General features: G+C 53.0%; 1 protein-coding gene across 1 annotated transcript; it reads right to left on the bottom strand.

Annotated features, from left to right (window-relative positions):
- Positions 1 to 7,975: 7,975 nt before the first annotated feature.
- On the bottom strand, positions 7,976 to 17,498 carry RBP3 (retinol binding protein 3). The gene is made up of 4 exons (XM_059053083.1): positions 14,451 to 17,498; positions 12,012 to 12,202; positions 9,988 to 10,130; positions 7,976 to 8,454 (listed from the first exon to the last, which is right to left on the bottom strand). The coding sequence occupies exons 1-4, from the start codon at positions 17,496 to 17,498 to the stop codon at positions 7,976 to 7,978; spliced, it is 3,861 nt and encodes a 1,286-aa protein (XP_058909066.1).
- Positions 17,499 to 18,803: the final 1,305 nt, after the last annotated feature.

The raw sequence follows: 18,803 nt of genomic DNA, 5'->3' as shown, positions 1-18,803 counted from the left end.
TCAGCCAGCAGCGAGCCAGCCATCCAAACACCCGCAGACTCCGCTTCCCCTCTCCATCTCCACCCACCTTGCCCGAGGCAGCTGCATGTCCCACCCTGGCCCAGCCCACACCTGTCCCTCTCTCTCCCACTCCCCCTCCCTCCCACCCATTCTCCACAGCCAGCGGTGTATATTCATTCATTTCTTGGCCTCCCTGGGCACCCGTGCTGTGGCAGATGGTGTGCCAGGCCCTGCTGGGGGCACAGTGAGTTCAACCCACTGTGAATCGAGCATAGTCCTTGTTCAGGGTGTGAGATGATTAGGGTGCAGCGCGACAGATGCAGAACAGAGGCCTGTGCCGGGGTGCTGGGCACGTCGAGGGGCATGCCCAAGTCAGACCTGTGGGTAGGGGAGGAGGGTACCCCTGGAGGCCTCCTGAGGTGTGGGGATGTGAGCTGAGCCTCAGAGTCCAGCAGGAGCTGGTGATTCAGACAGGGAGGGCAGTGCTGGGGAGAAGGTGGTCCTGAGCTGTAGTGTCTGAGGCTGCTCCAAGGCCCAGGTGGGGCAGACTTAGTGGGGAGGTGGGCCTCTGAGATGGAGACATAGGAAGGCATCGAAGGAAAGGAGTTCGGACCAGGGACCTGGAGGGCCGGCTCCAAGAAACCCTTCCAGGGGGCCTCTGGCTGCTGCAGGAAAAGTGGGTTGGAGGAGAGGAGATGGACGCCCTGAGCCGTTTCCTCTGCATCTGGAAGGAAGCAGTAGTGCTTCCCAGAGGCACCAAGGAAACACCCCCATTTCTACAGGGAGGCTTGGAGGCCCCACCATCCCTGAAGGAGGTCAGGAACCCTGCAGGCCGGGCCCCTTTGGGAGCTGCGTGGGGCTACAATTTGCCCACCGGGAGGCTGTGCCCAGAAGGGGGCTGAAGATTTGGAGAGCCTCCTTCTCCTGCCATCCCATGTGGGGAAGAAGATTAATTAGAAGGGCTGCCGTCCCATGTGGGGCAGGAGAGGGCACCTCATGGGTTTGGAATCTGAGACTCCACACCATGCACTGATGTATGTTATGTCATTTAATCCACATGACATGCTCAGGAGGTAGATACTTTTAAAAATTAATTAATTAATTAATTGATTGATTTTTAATTTTTGGCTGTGTTGGGTCTTCATTGTGTGCGGGCTTTCTCTAGTTGCGGTGAGCGGGGGCTACTCTTTGTTGTGATGCACGGGCTTCTCATTGCGGTGTCTTCTCTGTTGCGGAGCACGGGCTCTAGGCTCATGGGCTTCAGTAGTTGTGGCATGTGGGCTCAGTAGTTGCAGCACGTGGGGTCTAGAGCGCAGCTCAGTAGTTGTGGTGCACGGGCTTAGTTGCTCTGAGGCAGGTGGGATCTTCCCAGACCAGGGCTCTAACCCGTGTCCCCTGCATTGGCAGGAGGACTCCCAACCGCTGCGCCACCAGAAAGGTCCCGCAGGAGGTCGATACTTAATTCCCGTTTTACTACGGAAGAAACTGAACTCCAAGAGGTCAGCTGACTTTCCTAAGACCAGGGGTTCTTGAGAAGCACTACAAAAATAAGACCCCAAGACTGCCCCACTGTGCTCACATCCTTCCCAGCCTGCCATGCATCTGCTCAGCCCAGCCAGGTTGTGTGGCATTGTGGACGATGAAAAAACTGGGGCTTAAGACAGGCATTGACTCCCTGTCTACAATTTCAACTTGTACCCTTCTTCTCCTCCCCAACATTTTCTATTGCCCTTCTCTTGAGCACTTTTCACCGTTTTGCTTACTCTTTTTACTGATTTGTCTTGTTTCTTGTATTTTCCATCACTAGAATGTAAGTTCCATAAGGGATTTTTTCTGTTTTGTTCGCTGCTGTATCCCCAGCAACTAGAACAATGTAGGCAAATAGGCATTCGACAGACCTTTGTGGGAGGAATGAACAAGATGCCTGGTTCTGGCCTCATTCCTGACAAACCAGCTTCGAACAAGGGTTTCGACATCTGTTAAAATGGATGCACAGCTGTTCTCCTCTGACTTGTTGGATTGCTCTATAATTTCTTTGAAATCAGTTTGACAGGCATAAGTGCACTATACTAAAACAATAGAAATTTAGAATTGAAAGGGATTCTACGTTTCTAGTCCATCCCCTGACTTTATAGCAGTGAGCATTGAGGTCCTTGATGAGCTGACGTGCAAAGCAATGAAGGGCAAGAGGTGGTGAGGTCAAGGCTAGGACCCCTGAGATGTCTACACTGGTGTGTCTTCCCTGGCCCACCCACACTTCTCTGGGAACCTCGGCTATGGCTGCAAACAGAATGATTACTAATAGTGACCACGTCATTCATAAGCAAGAGAGACATTTTGAAAAAAAATTAAAGTTAATTAGTTTTATGAAGAAGCACAAGAAAACATCTCCCAAGTCAAGTTTTTAAGATGGAGTTCATTTTGGTAAAAATTGATGTAGATGCAACTTGCTTTGTAGCCATTCAAATTGACAGACGCCAAGATGACTTATGGAGGTGATGACTTACAGTTTATCAATGTGGCAGTTCCTACTTGTCACCAGGCTGCGTTCCCAAAGTCCCCATGGCAGTTGAAGCCTGTCTCGTCCCTTTTCTCTCCTACCCTCCTATATCGACTGGAGATCAGTCACTTTTAATCATGACTTTGCCCACGCTCTCTCTGCCACCTTCCATCCCAGTTAAGAATTGGCAGATGATGTTGCCACAGAACATCACATCAGCAGGTATGAATTTTACTCGACAATTCTGGGGTAAGAATCATCACACTCCTTAACTTCTCTATATCTAATTTAATCTGTTCTCTACCGTAATCCTATTCTGGTAGGATAGGCAGTCTGTCTTTTTAAAATCCCTCCCCTGTCTCTCCAGTTTACAGAACATTCCCCAGCACCTCCCACCTAAGAATATCCTCTCTTAGCATCAAGCAGCATCCCCATGCCATGTTGGTGTCTTTGCCTCTATCCTCCAACGTGCTCTGCATCTTTTCTCAGGATCTCAGCCCTGGTGGTTTTTTGGCAATACCATCATTAGGCAGGTAACACAGGAGCCACTGAGCCAATAAACAGAAAGTCTTGGCTTGCTTTTTGGACAATGGAAGAGAAAATACCTAGAGTGGCTGGAAAAATAGCAAATTATATATCAATATATGACTTCCCAAACAGCAGCCATTCCATTAAGATTTCTAAAAGTCCCCCAAATGTGCTCATGAGGCTAAAATGAGACATTCTGAATTCAGATCCATTTGAGTTCTCAATTTTAACCAAGATTTGCTTTTCTTTCTGCTTTTATCTGGAAGAGGAGTAAAACCTTAACAAGGCCAGGGTCCTAGGTCCATATCTACTTCTGGCCAATTCCTGAATCTTAGACAGCAGATTCTACTCAAAAGACTATATAATTATGTTAATGAAAGTGTGTGTAGCCCACTGGGCTTGGGGAGAGTGGAGAGAAGAGGAGGTGAGGGTCGCCCTGACACCTGGAGCTTATGTGTCCTAGGTAAAGACTCCTTAGTGCCAGGCCAAGGGCAGCTCTCAATAGAGGCCGGAAATCAGGTCTGTATGTGGAATTGTCTCTCTAAAAAACTGATGGCCAAAATGGCATGGACTTAAGGAAGCACGTTAGTGGTGGTGGTGTGGGGAGGGGCAGGAACCACCAGCTGGAGACCTCTAACTGTTATGCTCCCAGCATTTGAACCAACTGCGTGGTGGGCCTGGCCCTGCTAACCTCACAGTACTGCCCTGTTCCTCTAGGCACAGGGAGAGACCCTATAGAGGGGTGAAAGTCAGCAGGCGTTGTCCTAAGGTAAACCTCCAGCCTTTCTTTCCTTGGGAGGTGCTACCGCCCCCTGGTGGCAGCATGCCTCCCCTGCAGTCCACTTCTCTTCAGAGAAGGGGTTTTACATGCCCTACCTATATGTATAATTTTGTTTTTGTTTTTTGTAGAAGTCATGTGTGAGGTCTAAACATCATATAGTAAATATGAAATACATAGAATAAAACTTTTATTTTAAAAACAAATTATTCTCCAATGTGTTTTGATTTGTGCCACGTCCTAGTAAAGAAGAATTTTTGGAAAGCGATTTTGAATGGGCACTGGGGAGACCGTGCATTCTGGAAGGAGGGTAGCCGTTCTTGTTCTTTAAATGTAACTTTTTCTTCCCCAGTCATCTTATGTTTTCCTGGAGCAGGAGACAGGAAGCCAGTAGCCTCTGATACCCTTGCTATTCTAAGCTGCTTGGATTAGGAGGCTATTTTCACTGCCAGCCACCCTGATCTGCAAGGTAGCAAGGAGGTCCTTAGGCAGCTAATCCTATAGAAACCAGGAAGTGTGAGTTGAGCGCTCTCCACTGGGGACCTTGGAGGCAGGTTTCTTTGCCCACAGCTGTGATTCGGGCTGTATCCTTTTTCTTTCCAAGTTGTATCCTTTCATTGCATTAAAGCAGTGTGGGTGGCCATGACCCTCACTGACACACAAACGGGGCCGTCTGCTTCGTGTTGGGCTGTTTGGCAGATGGAAGCACACAGGAAACAGGAGGGTGAGTGAGATGGGAGAAGAGCTGGGGTCCTACCCTCTCGTGCTCCAGCATGGTGCCTGAGAGCTGGGTCAGGTCTCCAGCAACGATCCTTATGGTGAAGGTCCAGCCTGTCTGTGGCTGGGGATACCCTGGGAAAGGGGGTGTACAGCCTGGTCCAGCCCCTCTCACAGCACATCAGTGGGTGCCTTGAGGGTCCTCAAGCAGGGGGACATGGGAGAAGATTGCATGGCAGAGCAGCGGCCCTGGCTACAGGCCGGAACACAGAAATGGGGCAGGAGGCTGTGGTGGGGATTTAGGTACCGAGCCAGGACCTCAAGACAAGGCAGGGGGGATGGACGGTGCAGTTCATTGTAAGAAAGCAAAGTCTGTGGCTGGCTGAAGTGGAAAAGGATATCTTGAGAGGAGCCAGGGCTGCACCCAGTGTTGGGTGGGCAAGCAGGGGGCCCAGGCTGAATAGTAGGCAGAAGCAAGGAGCTACTCAGCAGGACCTCAGCTGTGGTCAGGCAGGGGAACCACCTCTGGAAGTTGCTGCCTCTGCCCCTGATAAGTCAGGGCGTGGCCATGCTGCCCTGCACACTGGATATCTGGCCATTGCTGCTACCAAGTTTCCCTGGGTCACTTGCTCCAAAAAAAAAAAAAAAAAAATTGTCCTGCACAGGGGCCTCTGGATGGCCCAGGCAGAACCACGTGTCCATACCCTACAGCCAGGGAGCTAGAAAAGTGAGCATCCAGGATATCTGGTTTCATGGTGGGGGAATGGTTACAGCTGACATTGGCCAAGCACTAGATTAATCATTTAATCTACACAGCCCCCAAAGTGCTATTATCTCGCCCATCACATGGATGAGGAAACTGAGGCACAGAGATGTGAAGTAAGTTGCCCGGAGTCACACAGCCTGGAAGTGGCAGGGCTGGCCTTCCTATCTGGGCAGTCTCCAGCTGGAACCTGAGCTCCTAACCACCTCTCTGCTTCTGAGTAAGCCTGTTCCCCACAGGTTCATATGGGGAGCAATTCTCTGAACATCCAAAGGGGGTGCAAATGCTGGTAGCCTAAAGGAGGGCAAACATCCACTGTGTTAGATGTGTGACCGCCAGTGAATAACTGACCCTATCTAAGGCTCTGGGCGGAGATGACTCTGGTGGAGATGGTAATAATGGGTGTCCATGTGGTGTGGATCTCAGAAGAGAGATCTGTGTATGTCACCTACCCTAAACTGCTCCGCCCCTTCCCCTGTTTAAGACCCACCAGGGTATTTGCCATCTGTGACCCCACAGTGCCTGTGGGACACCTTAAACTAATTAAGCTGCAGGAAACACCAGTGGTGCAAATCAGGGAAATCCAAAAGATGAGAAAGGAAAACCCATAAAAAAATGAACAACCACTAATGATCACTAAGGTATAGATAGTGAGTCAGTTATATAATTTATGTTACCTTATTTATTATATTTTTGGAATAATCCTGGCTGCATTTGAAAATAATGATATATGCTAATTATAAGGATTTAAGAAAAAGAGAAAGTATAAATAAGAAAGTTAAAACATCACCTCAAATGCTACCATCTAGAAGAAACCATTGTTTGATTTAGGTAATCATCTCATAGCTCTGTATATATATATATATATATATATACACACACACATACATATATATGCATGTATACATATGTATGTATCTCTTTGTGGGTGTGAGAGAGAGAGAAAGAGGGAGGAGAGAGAGTCCCAGAGTGTAAGCATATAATGTGGTCACACATCTGCCTGGATAGCAGTAGGTTTAATGAAGAAAAATGTGAGATCACAGTATATATGGTATCTACTAAAATTCGATCATGCCATGAATCTTACTTGAATTTAGCAGGAGGAAAAGGAGCTGGAGAGAAATCTTGCTTTCCATCAGGGCTTTCCAGTTTAGACAGGGTTGTTTTGAGGTATTCTAGTGGAGAAACCCCTAGGGATGGTGGTGGCCCAGATTCCCCAGATCTCTGAGGTCTAGGGAGGGTGCTGATGAAGTCCAGGCCATGCCTGGTGCCCTGGGGAGTTGCCTTGGGCAGCTGCAGCCTGGACTCACCAGAGGGCCAGGCCAGACAGGACCAGACCTTCATCCTCACCCCGGCAGTCCTGGAGCCTGGAGCTCTGGGAGCAGGGATTGTGCACTGGGATCTCCCCACCCTCCTGGCCTCTCCCCACCATGACTTTGGGCAGACCCTCAGAGGTCTCTCATTTTTGGGTCCCTGTGACTCTAGCAGAGCAGAGTTGCATGGACCCAGGGCACAAACTGGGCGCCTCTCATTCCCCCAAGTTACCCCTGGGCTCCAGGTCTCCTCCCGGGGCTGGCCCAAATCCGAGGGAGGTCTTGGGCTCTGCCTGCCTCAAACTTCTCACCCTGTTAGGAGTCAGCTTGGTCGCCAGAGCTGGCACAGTGACAGGCTGCACTTGGATGAGCAGGGCAGGTCCCCAGACCACCACCCAGGGCCACTCTCCCCTCTGGTAGCGACGCTGCATGGCGGGATTCTGCGTGGCACCGGAGCTCACTTTTGGGTCCCTGGCAGAAGCAGGATAACAAGGTCATGGAAGGAACGTGAAGGAAAGATAGACTTGCTGTGTAGAATTGGATTGGGAGGGTTTAGGGCAGGGAGGAGAGGGTTCTAAGTGAAACTGAACTTGTCTTCATGTGTCTGAGGGCTGCCACTTGGAGGAAGACATAGTTTTGCGGCTTGATAGGCATGTGTGTTTACTGTGTATCCACTGCCTGTGTCAGGTGCCATGCCAAGTGCTGGGCACTAGGAGACGAGGATGCATAGGACGGTTTCCACCCCTGAGGGCTACACACCATGGCGGGGACAGAAATGATCCCAGGGCAGAGTTGGAGTACACTGCTGGGGAAGATGCAGGTGCAGGGAGGACAGAATGGGGACAGTGTAGCGGGAGAGTGGGGCTCCTGACCTCTGGGCCTGCACTGTCCCACGTGGGAGCCACCAGCTGCAGGTGGTTGCTGTGTGCTAGACATGTAACACATGCCAGTGGAGATGTCCTGTAAGCGTGGGACACACACCGGATCTCAAAGACTTGGTGCAAAAGCATCTCATTCATAACATTTTTGATATTGAATACGCATGGAAATGATACTGCTGTGAATATAGTGGGTTAAATAAAGTATACTTTTAAAATTAATTTCACCTGCTTCTTTATGCTTTCCTTAACAGTGTAAAGTGACACATGTGCCTGGCATCCATGGCTCATGTTATGACGTTATTGGACAGAGACGCTCTAGTTGACAGCATGAGGACCAGGGATTGGTGATTAAGAAGCGTGGGTAGGGATAGATATGGACTTCACTTCCCTGGAGGGGGTTGAGCTTCCTGTCCCGAGGTGTTCCAACAGAGAGGATGCTGGCAATTGGGAAGAGACCAGATATATGAGCTCCAAGGGTACCTCTGATTCTCAAGCCTAACCAGAGGGCATCAGGCCCCTTTTCTGCCCTTTGGGGGCCTCAGTCGGGACCTCATGCCTGGGTGCCCCTTGGATGTGTCCCAGAGGTCCCGCCCTTTTCTGGCTCTGACTACGGTGGCCCTTGCGGCGGCCCTGCAGGCGTGGGCTCCGCCTCGCCCTTAGCAGAGTGTGCTGGAGCATCTCCTTGGCTCGGGCGAGGGCCGCTTCTGCAGGGACAGCCACGTCAGGCACCACGCCCACCCCTTCCCAGGAGCTGCCGTCTGTGGCGCCCACCGAGCGGGCAGTGGGGATGGTGATGTACAGGTCGGTGTCATCCACGTGGTAGGTTTGCGGCAGCTGGCAGCCCCCACTGGTCACCTCCCCGATGACCAGTGCCCGGCCCAGCCTCTTCAAGATGTAGGTAAATTCCTCTGCGGCGCCAGCCGTCAAACTGCTGGTCAGAATGACCATGCTCTTCTTGGAGCCGTAGCGTTCACCTGCAGGGTATAAGGCCCTTCAAAACAGGGAGTCAAGTCCCCACCCCGGGCACCTGCCTTCTCCATACTGCTTAGACTCCAGAGGGGAGGGCCAGGGATTTAGTTCTGTGTCCTTGTGTCCACAGGCAAGTCACCCCACCTTTCTGAGCCCCAGTTTCTGCATCTGTAAAATGGGGATAAGGATGTGTGCTGGATCCTGAGCATGCCAGTGCTTGAGAGATTTTATCACCAGTGATGGGAAGAGGTTGGACTAACTTACCCGAGAAAACGGCTAACCTGACCAGACTCTCTTCACTTTGGACCCTCAGAAGAGCCAAGTTTGTCACTTAATGACGATAGCCCTCTAGGACAGTGATGTCCAGTAGAAAAGCAACACGAGCCCGAATGCAAGCCACATATGTCACTTCACGTTTTCTAGAAGCCACATTAAACAAGTAAAACAAAATTGATGAAACGAATTTTAATACTGTTTTCTCTAACTCAATAAATCCAAAATATGTTCCTCTCCAAATGTCATCAATAAAGTTATTGAGATACTTTACATCCTTTTTTTCATAAAAAGTCTTCCAAATCTGGTGTGCACTGAACACTTTATGCATCTCAATCTGTGTGTGGCATGTGGCTTCCATACTGGACATCGCAATTCCAAGACCCCATGATCTGCAGATCTGTTTTTAGCTACTGGTCTTGAATGTCTATTTGAATTGAGAATTCATCTGGTCCTGATTTTTATTTATATTTTGCAATATTATTGAATGTATATCTTGGAAGTTTCCCTCCAAATGCTTCTGTGATAAGGAAGTATGCAAATGAAAACTGCAGGGTGCTTTTCTGATCGGAGGAGGCACACCCCCCCATTGGTTTCCCAGCCCCCTCTTTTCAGATGGATGCGCAGGTTCCTTGGTTTTGCAAGCTAGGCAAGGGAGATGGAGCAAGGCTATCCACCTGGGATGTGGCTGGAGAGCCGTGGCTCTGTAAAGCGCAGGGCCTGTACTGCTTCCTAAGCGCAGGGCCTGTACTGCTTCCCCTGGCCACTGCTCTGGGCCCAGGGCAGGTAACAGAAGCTCCATCAGCGTTATGAACTTCCTTTAGGTAGGTGTGCTGGGAAGCTGCTGAGAGTTCAGGTGAGGTGGAAAACCACTGGAAATGCTGTGGGATTTGGTGATGGCCCGAGGACCCTTCTAGGTTTATATTTGTCTTGCAGGCTGATGGTTGCTGTGGCAGGAATGGCAGGCACTTTAGTTTTAGACAAACCAGTGTTCGAGTTTGGGAGCTATCACTTATTAGCTGAGTGACCTTAGACAAGCTATTTGACCTAGTTGGGACTCATTTTTCTCATCTAGAAAATAGGTATAATAGTACACGTTTTGCAGGGATTAAAGGTCTTATGTACAGAGTACATGGCATAGGACGGGGGCTTTATATTCTAGCTACAATTTTTTCTAGCTACTTTTACCCGAACCCAAACTGTCTTTCCTTGATTTCCCAGAAGCTTCTAGAATGATAATAGGAAGGAACGGCTTCTGTACCCACCTTCGAGCTGTGCGTGGGTCCAGAGCTCGCTGACAGAGTCATTGGGCCGGTTGTAGATTTTGTCCAGCAGAATAGGTGGGCCTTCGTCAAAAAAGTAGGAGCATATGGCGGAGATGGAGGAGGTGGGACCACCGATGTTGAACCTGAGGGAAGGGAAATGTTGCCCACTGAGGGACGGAGCCCACAGGGAAGCCCTCGGTGCCCCTCTGGGTGCCCTAATCCTTGCCCTGTGGAGGGTTCTAATTCCAGGCAGCCTCAGTCTGGTGTCCTTTCTTCCTCCTACAGAATTCTTTGGTTGGCATTTCTCAGAGTACAAGATTCTTGAGAACCAGAGACTGTGTGGTCAAATTCATTTAGAAAATACTGCATAACTTACCCATCCCTTCTGTTCACACATTAATACATTATGTGATACATATTGTATATGTTATATTAAAGGCCCTAAGTCCTGCAGTGCGGAACTTGTTGATAAATTTCCCCAGCTTACTGACCGTGGACTGCTCCCACGCACCCATGCTGCCTGAACATTTTGAGAGCACTGTCTTCCCTAGTTTCATGCTTGATAATTTCACAAAACCCACTAGGTATCTTAGTTGAGGTGTCCTAACATAGCTCTTAGCGTGGTGGAGTGTTCAGAGTTGTGGAACTGCATTGGGGGTGAGGGATCCTGTGATCATTCCAGGCTATTTGGATTCGTCCTGCTGTGTGACCTCGCTGGGCCCCTGTCTCCTTATTTGTGAAACGAGGAATCCTGGGCTGGCAGTGTATTAGGAGTCTCTTCCAGCTGATGGTCTAGGATGGCCCGGATGGGTTCAGGGCCCATGACTTCAGCATCTGAACGTCCAAACCTTGGCTTGGAAGGATCTTTAAGAAAAGCACACCTGTGGGCTGGGTCTCCTCTTTAGAAAAATGTGGATGACACAGTTAAGCAGAAAGGGACTTAGCATGAGGGTCATTTGGATGTTCAATAGGGCGTTTGAAGAATAAAGTCATCAGAGGTGCCACAGGAGTCCCCAAGCTCAAGGTCTGTGTATACCCAAACCCAAGCCCTGGGAGATGGGTCATCTTCCAGGGAGGAGAGTCTGCCTCTGGGATCCAGTGCCACCTAGTGGCGACTAAGAATCACAAGAGTTTTGCAAGCCAGAAACCAGAGCTCCCTCTCAGTCAATCCAGCAGCTGGGGATGGGCGGGGGTGGGGTGGGGAATTGTCCAATTCCCAGGGGAGCTGGCTTCCCCCTTCCCAGTGTCTATGGAAGGCGCCCAGGGCATGTCTGCTGATGGGCCCGGGAGTGACAAGAGGTCTGGTCACTGAAGGGCATTCTTCTACCCGTTACCCTCGCAAGTCCCCTCCCCCAGCTCTCGGAAGGAAACTCAACCTGTTGAGGCATGCCTTCACAGAAGCAGATGAGAGGTCTAGCTGAAAGCATCCCCCCAACAATCACTTTGTAGTGTAAAGAGTTCTTTTTGCAACAATAGTGGCTAAATGGCAAATTCTCTCTGGGCCACTGGCTTTATGATTCTCGTGACCGGGGTTGTCCTGGGCTGATTTCGTGAGATGTGAGACACGAGCACAGGTGGAAGCCTAGCTGTCCCAAACATGGCTGATCATCAGAGTCACCTGGGTGATGCCTGTTAAATATACAGATCACTGGACCTCACTCCTGGGGCTTTGGATTCAGCAGGGCTGGGAGGGGTCCTGGAATCAGTGTGTTTAAGGTCACCCTTCCCCTCTCTCCTCGCTGAATCCTGTGACTAGATAAGTTTGGAGACCACTGGATTAGCTCAGTGGTTCTCAGCCTCGGTCATTTGAGCTTAAAAAAACCAACAGCGGTGGGGCCCCACCTGGCTAATTAAACCAGAACCCCCAGAATAGCTGGCCAGAGCCCTGAGAGCCAGGCGGGCTATTCCACTTGGGTTCTGCCCGGCGTCCCAGGGTCCTTTCTTCCCTACTAGACTCATGGCTTTGACTGTCTTCCAGCAGCTGCCCCAGCCTTGCTGGGAACTGCTGGGTCCCGCCCACTGACCTCATGTCGACAATCAGGGCATCCGTGTGTACAATCTTCATCCAGACATGCTCCACCAGCAGCTCGGAGACCTGGGTGAGCAGCTCACAGTCCCCAAACATATCAAACCTCAAGTAGCCAACGTTGCCCTCAAGCACATTAGTATGGAAGGAAAACTTGATCAGGTCTTCAAAGACTTCAGGGGAAGGGATCTGAAAGAGTGGGAGGTAGGCTCCGTGTCAGGAGAGGAGAGATTTGAAAGCTCAAATTTTTTTTTTTAAGGTTCTGAGTATCTTTATTTCATTATTGATCATAGTACTTAAGTGGACAATTAACTCTGCTAAAGAAGGAAGTCCAGATCAAACTCTCCCATAGCCATGTTTCCCTGTTCTCCTGCCAAACCGTGCCCAGCATCCACCCCCTGTCACTTCTGCCAGATACAGTGAAAGGTCAGATTTGAAAGTGGGTGTCACGGAGGTCCTTTATATCATGAGATATATTGAGCCCACGGGAAGGGAGCTAACATTTCCTAAGGAGGTTGTAGGTGCCAGGGCCTTTCCTGATGGTATCCAGGAGGTTACATGGGTAGTGGGCCTGGGATATGAACCCCAATGAGTGGTCAGCAGCCTCCTTACAGGGAATGCTCATGGGTGCCGACCTCTCACCCTGGCGTCAGAGCTGAAAGGCCCAGGCATGGTCTCCACTCTGACTCCCCTGGGCTCCCCAGACACTTTTTGTCTCTGAGCTCATCATCTAAAGACATCATCATCTGAAGACATGAACTACTGGGCCCTTGAGTCTTTACCAGGGATCTGGCCCTGTGCTGAACATGTTGTAGCAGTTAGTGTAGAGAAGACACTTATTATCCCCATCTTTTTACTGAAAAAAAAACTGAAGCACAGAGTGATTAAGTAACTTGCCCAAGGTCACACAGCCAGTAAGTGGAAGAGCCAGAATATGAATCCACACCAGGTGACTCCAAACCAGGAACACCCCTGCTGACTAGGACACCCGGCCTCCAGGCCTTGTTCTGACCTCAGTCACAAGCCCTTTGGCCAGGGGCCACTCTTCTCGGTTACCCCTCCAGGCCTCAGTTCCTCTTTTTGTAAAATGGGGTAACAGTTCACCAGTAGATGCTTTTGGTGCCCTCAGCCCTCCTCTGATTTCAGCCACAGCTTGACCCAGGCTGACAGGGCTTTGCCTCTAGCATACCCTTGTTTTTTACTCTCTACTTCAGGACCTTCTCCAAGCTGCCCCAGAATCTGAGAGAGTTCACGTCCCCAGGGGGACCTTCAGCTAACAGAGAGCGGGAGCGGCGGGGTCACGTTTGCAGAGGCATTCCTCACACTTGTCAGGGTGCTGTTGCAATCTTCAGAAGCAACAGGCTCAACGATGCGCCCACACTTCCTGCCCCCCTTTCCCTGCTCCCTCACTCCTGCTTCAGTGACGACCTCCCACATCAACTGACCGCACCTAAGCCCCTGTCTCAGGTCCTGGCTTCAAGGGAACCAGGACAAATGCTGCCCTGCCTACTTGTTGTGATTATGCAGTTATATCATAGATGATAAACACCATGGAGAGGGGTTGTAAAGGTGCTTTAGATCCAGCTCTTCGCTGATGGGAGTGCTTGGTGAGTCCCACGGTGTGCTTTGGCCCTTGATCGGGAGAATTTTTCCCTCATCTACCCTGCAGCAAAACTCCTCAGCCTTGATTTACCTTGTCAGTGTTCCCTAGACCTGCAGTGCTGGCTTCAAATATCTTGACCACACAGCCTGGTCCAGAATTTCCCATTCAGTTGGCCCTTGTATCATGGTGCACGCCCACCCAGCGCAACTCCTTTGGGAGACAGTACTTGGCATTGGGGGAGGGGAGGAGAAGGCAGTCGGTGCCTAACCAAGGCAGCCTCACTGCAGGGGTTGTCCAGGCTGTGCATGGGCACTTCTGGACCTGTCCCCAGGCTCCATGCTCTAGCTCCAAGGCAACTGTGATGCCAGGACCTGTGCTGATTCCCTGTCTCCATCCGCCTGACTCATTCACACAAACTGCAAACCCCTGAGGCAGGCAGGTGATGTGGATGCACCCAAACCCCACATTTCCAGAATAGGTAATCACGGGGACCTCATGTGACTTATCAACCTCTTTCTCCAACCCTGACAATGAGAAGCCCTACAAACCCTTGCATTCTACCCAACCAAGAGTGAAGCTCATTCTATACTAGCACTTTTCAAACTGAGCTCCTGTGGGTACCAATGTTTTACTGAGGTGCTCAGGGACCTCATGGGCACATGAGGGACCGGAGGACAGGGTGAGAGAGAGGAAAAGATGTGACTGGTGAAAAATTTAACATGAAAGCACGTCTGGAAGCCGTTGCCTTGCACCCTGCACAGAACCCTGGATGTGCGGACAGTTGATTGACTCTCTCCTGGGACTGTGCTGGACCAAGTCTCCCTTGTAACTCACCTGCATGGGTACAATCCCAGGAATGCGGTCCTTGGCATCCTCAGGGATATGGGCTGTCTTCAGGTGTGGGTCCCCGGACAGCACCTGCAGGTCAGCCTCCAGCATCTCGGCCAGGGCAGCTTCTGAGGTCACCCTGGCATAGCGGCTCTGCAGACGGCTCAGTTTGGATGCCATCTTGGCTCCCAGCTCGGGGGAGGCGTAGTTATCTGCTACGAGCTTCCCAGCTGTCTGCAGCACAGTGGGCACCTTGGCACGCAGGGCCACTATGTCCTGGGCTGTGGAGAGGGCCACGCTCATGGGCACGGTGATGTCTGGCTCTACCCCAGCCAGGTCCCAGGCCTCACCGGTGCTGGCACTCAGGGCCATCTGCGTGGGCATGGAGGCATATAAGGGGCTGCTGCCCACCTGGTAGATGCCCACGGAGAGCGCCCCTCCGGCCGTGGGCTCCCCGATGATGGTGGCGCGCTGCAGGTCCTGCATGGTGTGTGCAAAAGCCTCAGCCGCCGAGCCGCTGGTGTGGCTCACCAGGATGTAGAGGTCCTTGTGGGAGCCGTAGCGCTGGCCTGCCACCTGGGGCAGGGTCCACACCTCTGTGACCCTCGACATGGCCCTGTCAAAGACGGAGTAGAGGTGCTGGCGGGGCTCTGCCTCGAAGAAGTAGGAACAGAGCAGCGGCACGGCCGTGGAGTAGCTGCCGGGGTTGTAGCGCAGGTCGACCACCAGCGCGGGCGTGTCTACCAGCTTCTGCCATACCAGCTGCACCAGCTGCGGCCCGATGGCTTTCACCGTCTCCAGCTCAGCCATGGCGTCGAAACGCAGGTAGCCCAGCCGGCCCGGCAGCACCTCTGTCTTGAACAGGGCCTCGATGAGGTAGGAGAGCTCCTCTGGGGAGGGGACGATGGGAGGTGGTAGGGGCACTTCCTCAGCCACCATCTCGCCGGGGCTGTGGAACACCAGCAGACGGTGGTCTCCAGACATCTCCTGCAGGTCTGCCGTGAGCTGGGAGGCCAGCGACTCCAGGTCCACCGCTGTGCGGTAGGCCCCCTGGGCCAGCTTGGCTTGCAACACGGCGCCCGTCTGCCCCACGACCTCTGGCCGAGCATAGTGGGCCTCCAGCAGGTGCCCCGTGCCCTCCACCAGCTCCCCCAGGCTTCGGTGGAACTCCAGCACCTCCTGGGCTCTGTCCAGGGCTTCCTCAGCCAGCACGATGGCATCGGGGACCACGCCGCCCCCCAGCCAGCACTCGCCGTGGTTGTCGATGAAGGTGAGCACAGGTACTGTGAGTGTCAGGCCGCCCTCGGGCGTCTCCAGCAGGGGCACCGTGTGCGTGTGCAGCAGGCTGCCCGCCGTGATCTCGCCCACCAGCGTGGCCCAGCCGAGCGACTGCATGAGGAAGGCCAGCTCCTCGGCCGCGGTGGCGGTACGGTGGCTGGTGAGCAGGTACACCCCGCGCTGGGTGCCGTATGGCTGGCCCAGCAGCTCGGTCTGGCTGAAGTGCTCCTGCGTGACATTGGTGCGCCGGTCGTAGGTGGTGAAGAGACGCACGGGGCCGGCGTCGGGTCCCTGGAAATAGGAGAGCAGCAGGGGCACGGCTGAGGATGGCCCCCCGGGGTTCTGCCGCAGGTCCATGATGAGGTGCTCCGTGTCCTGCAGGGGCTCCCACACCTGGCGCAGGATGTACGGGGCCAGCACCCCCAGCACTGAGGCGTCGGCGAACCTGTCAAAGCGCAGGTAGCCCACGTTGCCCGGCAGCACGGACACCTGGAACACGGAGTCCACCAGGGCCCGCCGGGCAGCCTCGTCCTCGGGCACTTCTGAGACCATCTCCGGGGGTTCTTCAGCTTCATCCTCGGGCCCAGAAGAGGTTTCTTTGGACCTGACCAGCTGCACCAGGAGCCTGGGGTCCTCGGACACAGCCTGCAGGCCGGTGTTGAGCTTAGTGACCAGATCCTCCTCGGAGACCACCGAGGACAGGTCCATGTTGGCCAGGTGGTGCAGCAGGGCGGGCACGCGGTCCACCAGTGTGTAGTATTCGCGCAGGGCCTCCTGCAGGCGCTGGATGACTCCCGGCAGGGCGCGGCGCAGCGTGAGGATGGCCAGGGCCTTCTCCAGGGCCTGCTCGGCCGGTGTCCCCACACAAGGCAGCACCCCGCTGCCCTCCCAAGTCTGGCTGCCCTTGCCCAGGGGCCCCAGGGACCTGGACACGGGCACGGTGAGAAAGAAGTCAGACTGGCCTATCCTCAGCTTCTGGAGGTCCAAGGCGCCCCCCACAGTCCGCTCGCCCACCACAATGGCCTTGCGCATTTGTTTGAGGATATAAGCGATGTCCTCAGCCACCCCCCCCGTGCGACCACTGGTGAGGACTACCACGTCCTTATCGGCACCGTAGTTCTCTCCTAGGACTTCAGGCAGGGTCCAGATCTCAGTGGTCGTATTAGAGGGGCGATCATAGATGGTATCCACGTGCAGGACTGTGTTTCCTGGGTGCAGGTAGGAGATGACATAGGGGATGCCGGAAATGTGGCCCCCAGTGCAGTGGCGGAGGTCCAGCACCAAGGCAGAGGTGCCCATGAGCTTCCTCCAGACGTTGGCCACCAGGAAGCTCCTCAGCTTGCTCATCACCTCCTGGCCCGGGATGTCGTCCACCCGCAGGTAGCCCACATTGCCTTCCAGAACCTCATGGCGGAGGCCGTTCTGCAGCCCCGCAATGAGTTCCTCTAGCGTGAGGTTCTTGGGTGCTGGGGCTTGCCGGGGAGCCTCGAGGGTGCTGGGCTCATAGGAGATGACCAGGCGAGGGTCGTTCAAGGAACTCTGCACGCCAGCTGTCAGCACATGGGCCAGAGTCTGAGGGTCTGAGATGGCCAGGATCTCACGACTCTTGATGGCCTGCTCGATGGCTTCCTGCATCCCCATCAGGTTCTCTGGGAAGCAGTAGTTATCCAGGAGGACCTTGGCCATGTCCAGTACCAGGCTCGGCTGGAATAGGTGTGTAGGGCCAGCCAGGCTGCAGAGCAGCATGGGCAGGAGCAGGGTCCATTTTCTTGACATGGGGATCCAGAGGAAGGGCTGGCTCCCGCACAAAAGCTCTCTTGACACCGTGCGCCAGGCAACAACAGCACTGCCCTGCGCGGCTGCCTTTCTCCCGTGTCCTTCTCAGCCAGCGGACAGAAGGTCTGGGGCTAAACACGGGAGTTGGGGTGCAGCTTCCAGCTCCGGTAAGCCTTTAATCCTGTCTAATTCAAGCGCATCAGCCCTGGGGACTGGAGAGAAGCGGCGGAAGTGGTTTGACTCAGGAGGTATGTGGGGTCTCATCTTGCTGCGCCACCTCTGGTAGACTAACGTGAATAACTACCGTCTGAGTTCCTACCACGGGCCAGGCACTGTGCTCCATGCTTTACAGGCTGACAGTCTCCACCTTGCAAAGCGGAGTTATTAACCTGCAAGTAAATAGCGTTTCCCCACTGCCCTGGGTGACACACCCCTCTGGAATTAGGGAGAACTTGGGGCCCTGGTGCTGCCACCCTCTACTCCGTGCCCTTAGGGAAGTGTCTTACTTATTGTGTAGATTAAGTGACGAAATATGGGTAGGGCACTTGACAGCATCAGGGAAGAAGGAAGCACTCAATTACTGATAAGTTCTCCGTGTCAGATAGTTGCTCTGTTTTGTAGCTGAAGAAACAGAGTTCAGTAGCTAACGGAAGCCCACCATCCTAGGTGGGGGAATGTGAAGGCAGCCAGAAGAAGCCTGTGGGGTCACAGTCACTTAGACCGTGCCGAGGTTGAGTCTGAGGCTCCATCTACTTCACGGCTTGAAGTTTATTCCCCTGTCTTGCTAACACCTCCAGGGAACCTAAGTGGTTCCCCCTGGCAGCTTTCAGATGATAGGAGTGAAGTGTCTGAACTTCATGTGGGGCATGATGAACGGGCTTGGTGATTCCGGGGCAGATGAAGTTAGCGCTGAGATCTAACAAGCAACCATTATCCTGGCTAAAGAAGACCCTTGCTGGTTGAGGGCTCGCCCCCTGGCCCACTGCTTGCAAGGAGAACTGAGTTGGAGGACTTAGGTCTCTGTGGTCCGGACCCCACAGGTATCCAGATCATCAGTCCCCAGAGAACTGCTGGACTCCTGCTCCTTCGCATAGAAGTGACGTGGGTCCAGCCTGTGACTGATTTGGCACAGATTTCCAAGAATACCTACCACGGAGCCCAGACCCTAGGACCCCTGCTTCGTCTCCCCATCCCTCTGGGAGTGGGCATTGCCCTCACTTAACAGATGAGACAGCTATGGCTCAGAGTGTGGTCACATAGCCAGGGACGAGCACTGGGAGAGCCGCCTGGCTGCACTCTTTTCCC

The sequence above is a fragment of the Kogia breviceps genome, chromosome 2, assembly GCF_026419965.1.
Source record: "Kogia breviceps isolate mKogBre1 chromosome 2, mKogBre1 haplotype 1, whole genome shotgun sequence".
Taxonomy (NCBI): Eukaryota; Metazoa; Chordata; class Mammalia; order Artiodactyla; family Physeteridae; genus Kogia; species Kogia breviceps.
Note: the sequence above shows the minus strand (reverse complement) of the source record. Positions and strands in the feature narration are given on the sequence as shown.

Coding starts and splice junctions, on each gene's coding strand:
- RBP3 (XM_059053083.1), bottom strand. CDS start 17,498: ATGTCAAGAAAATGGACCCTGCTCCTGCCCATGCTGCTCTGCAGCCTG. Junction 12,203..14,450: donor CTGGGATTGTACCCATGCAG/GTGAGTTACAAG, acceptor CCACTCTTTCAG/ATCCCTTCCCCTGAAGTCTT. Junction 10,131..12,011: donor GCCCTGATTGTCGACATGAG/GTCAGTGGGCGG, acceptor CCCTTCCCTCAG/GTTCAACATCGGTGGTCCCA.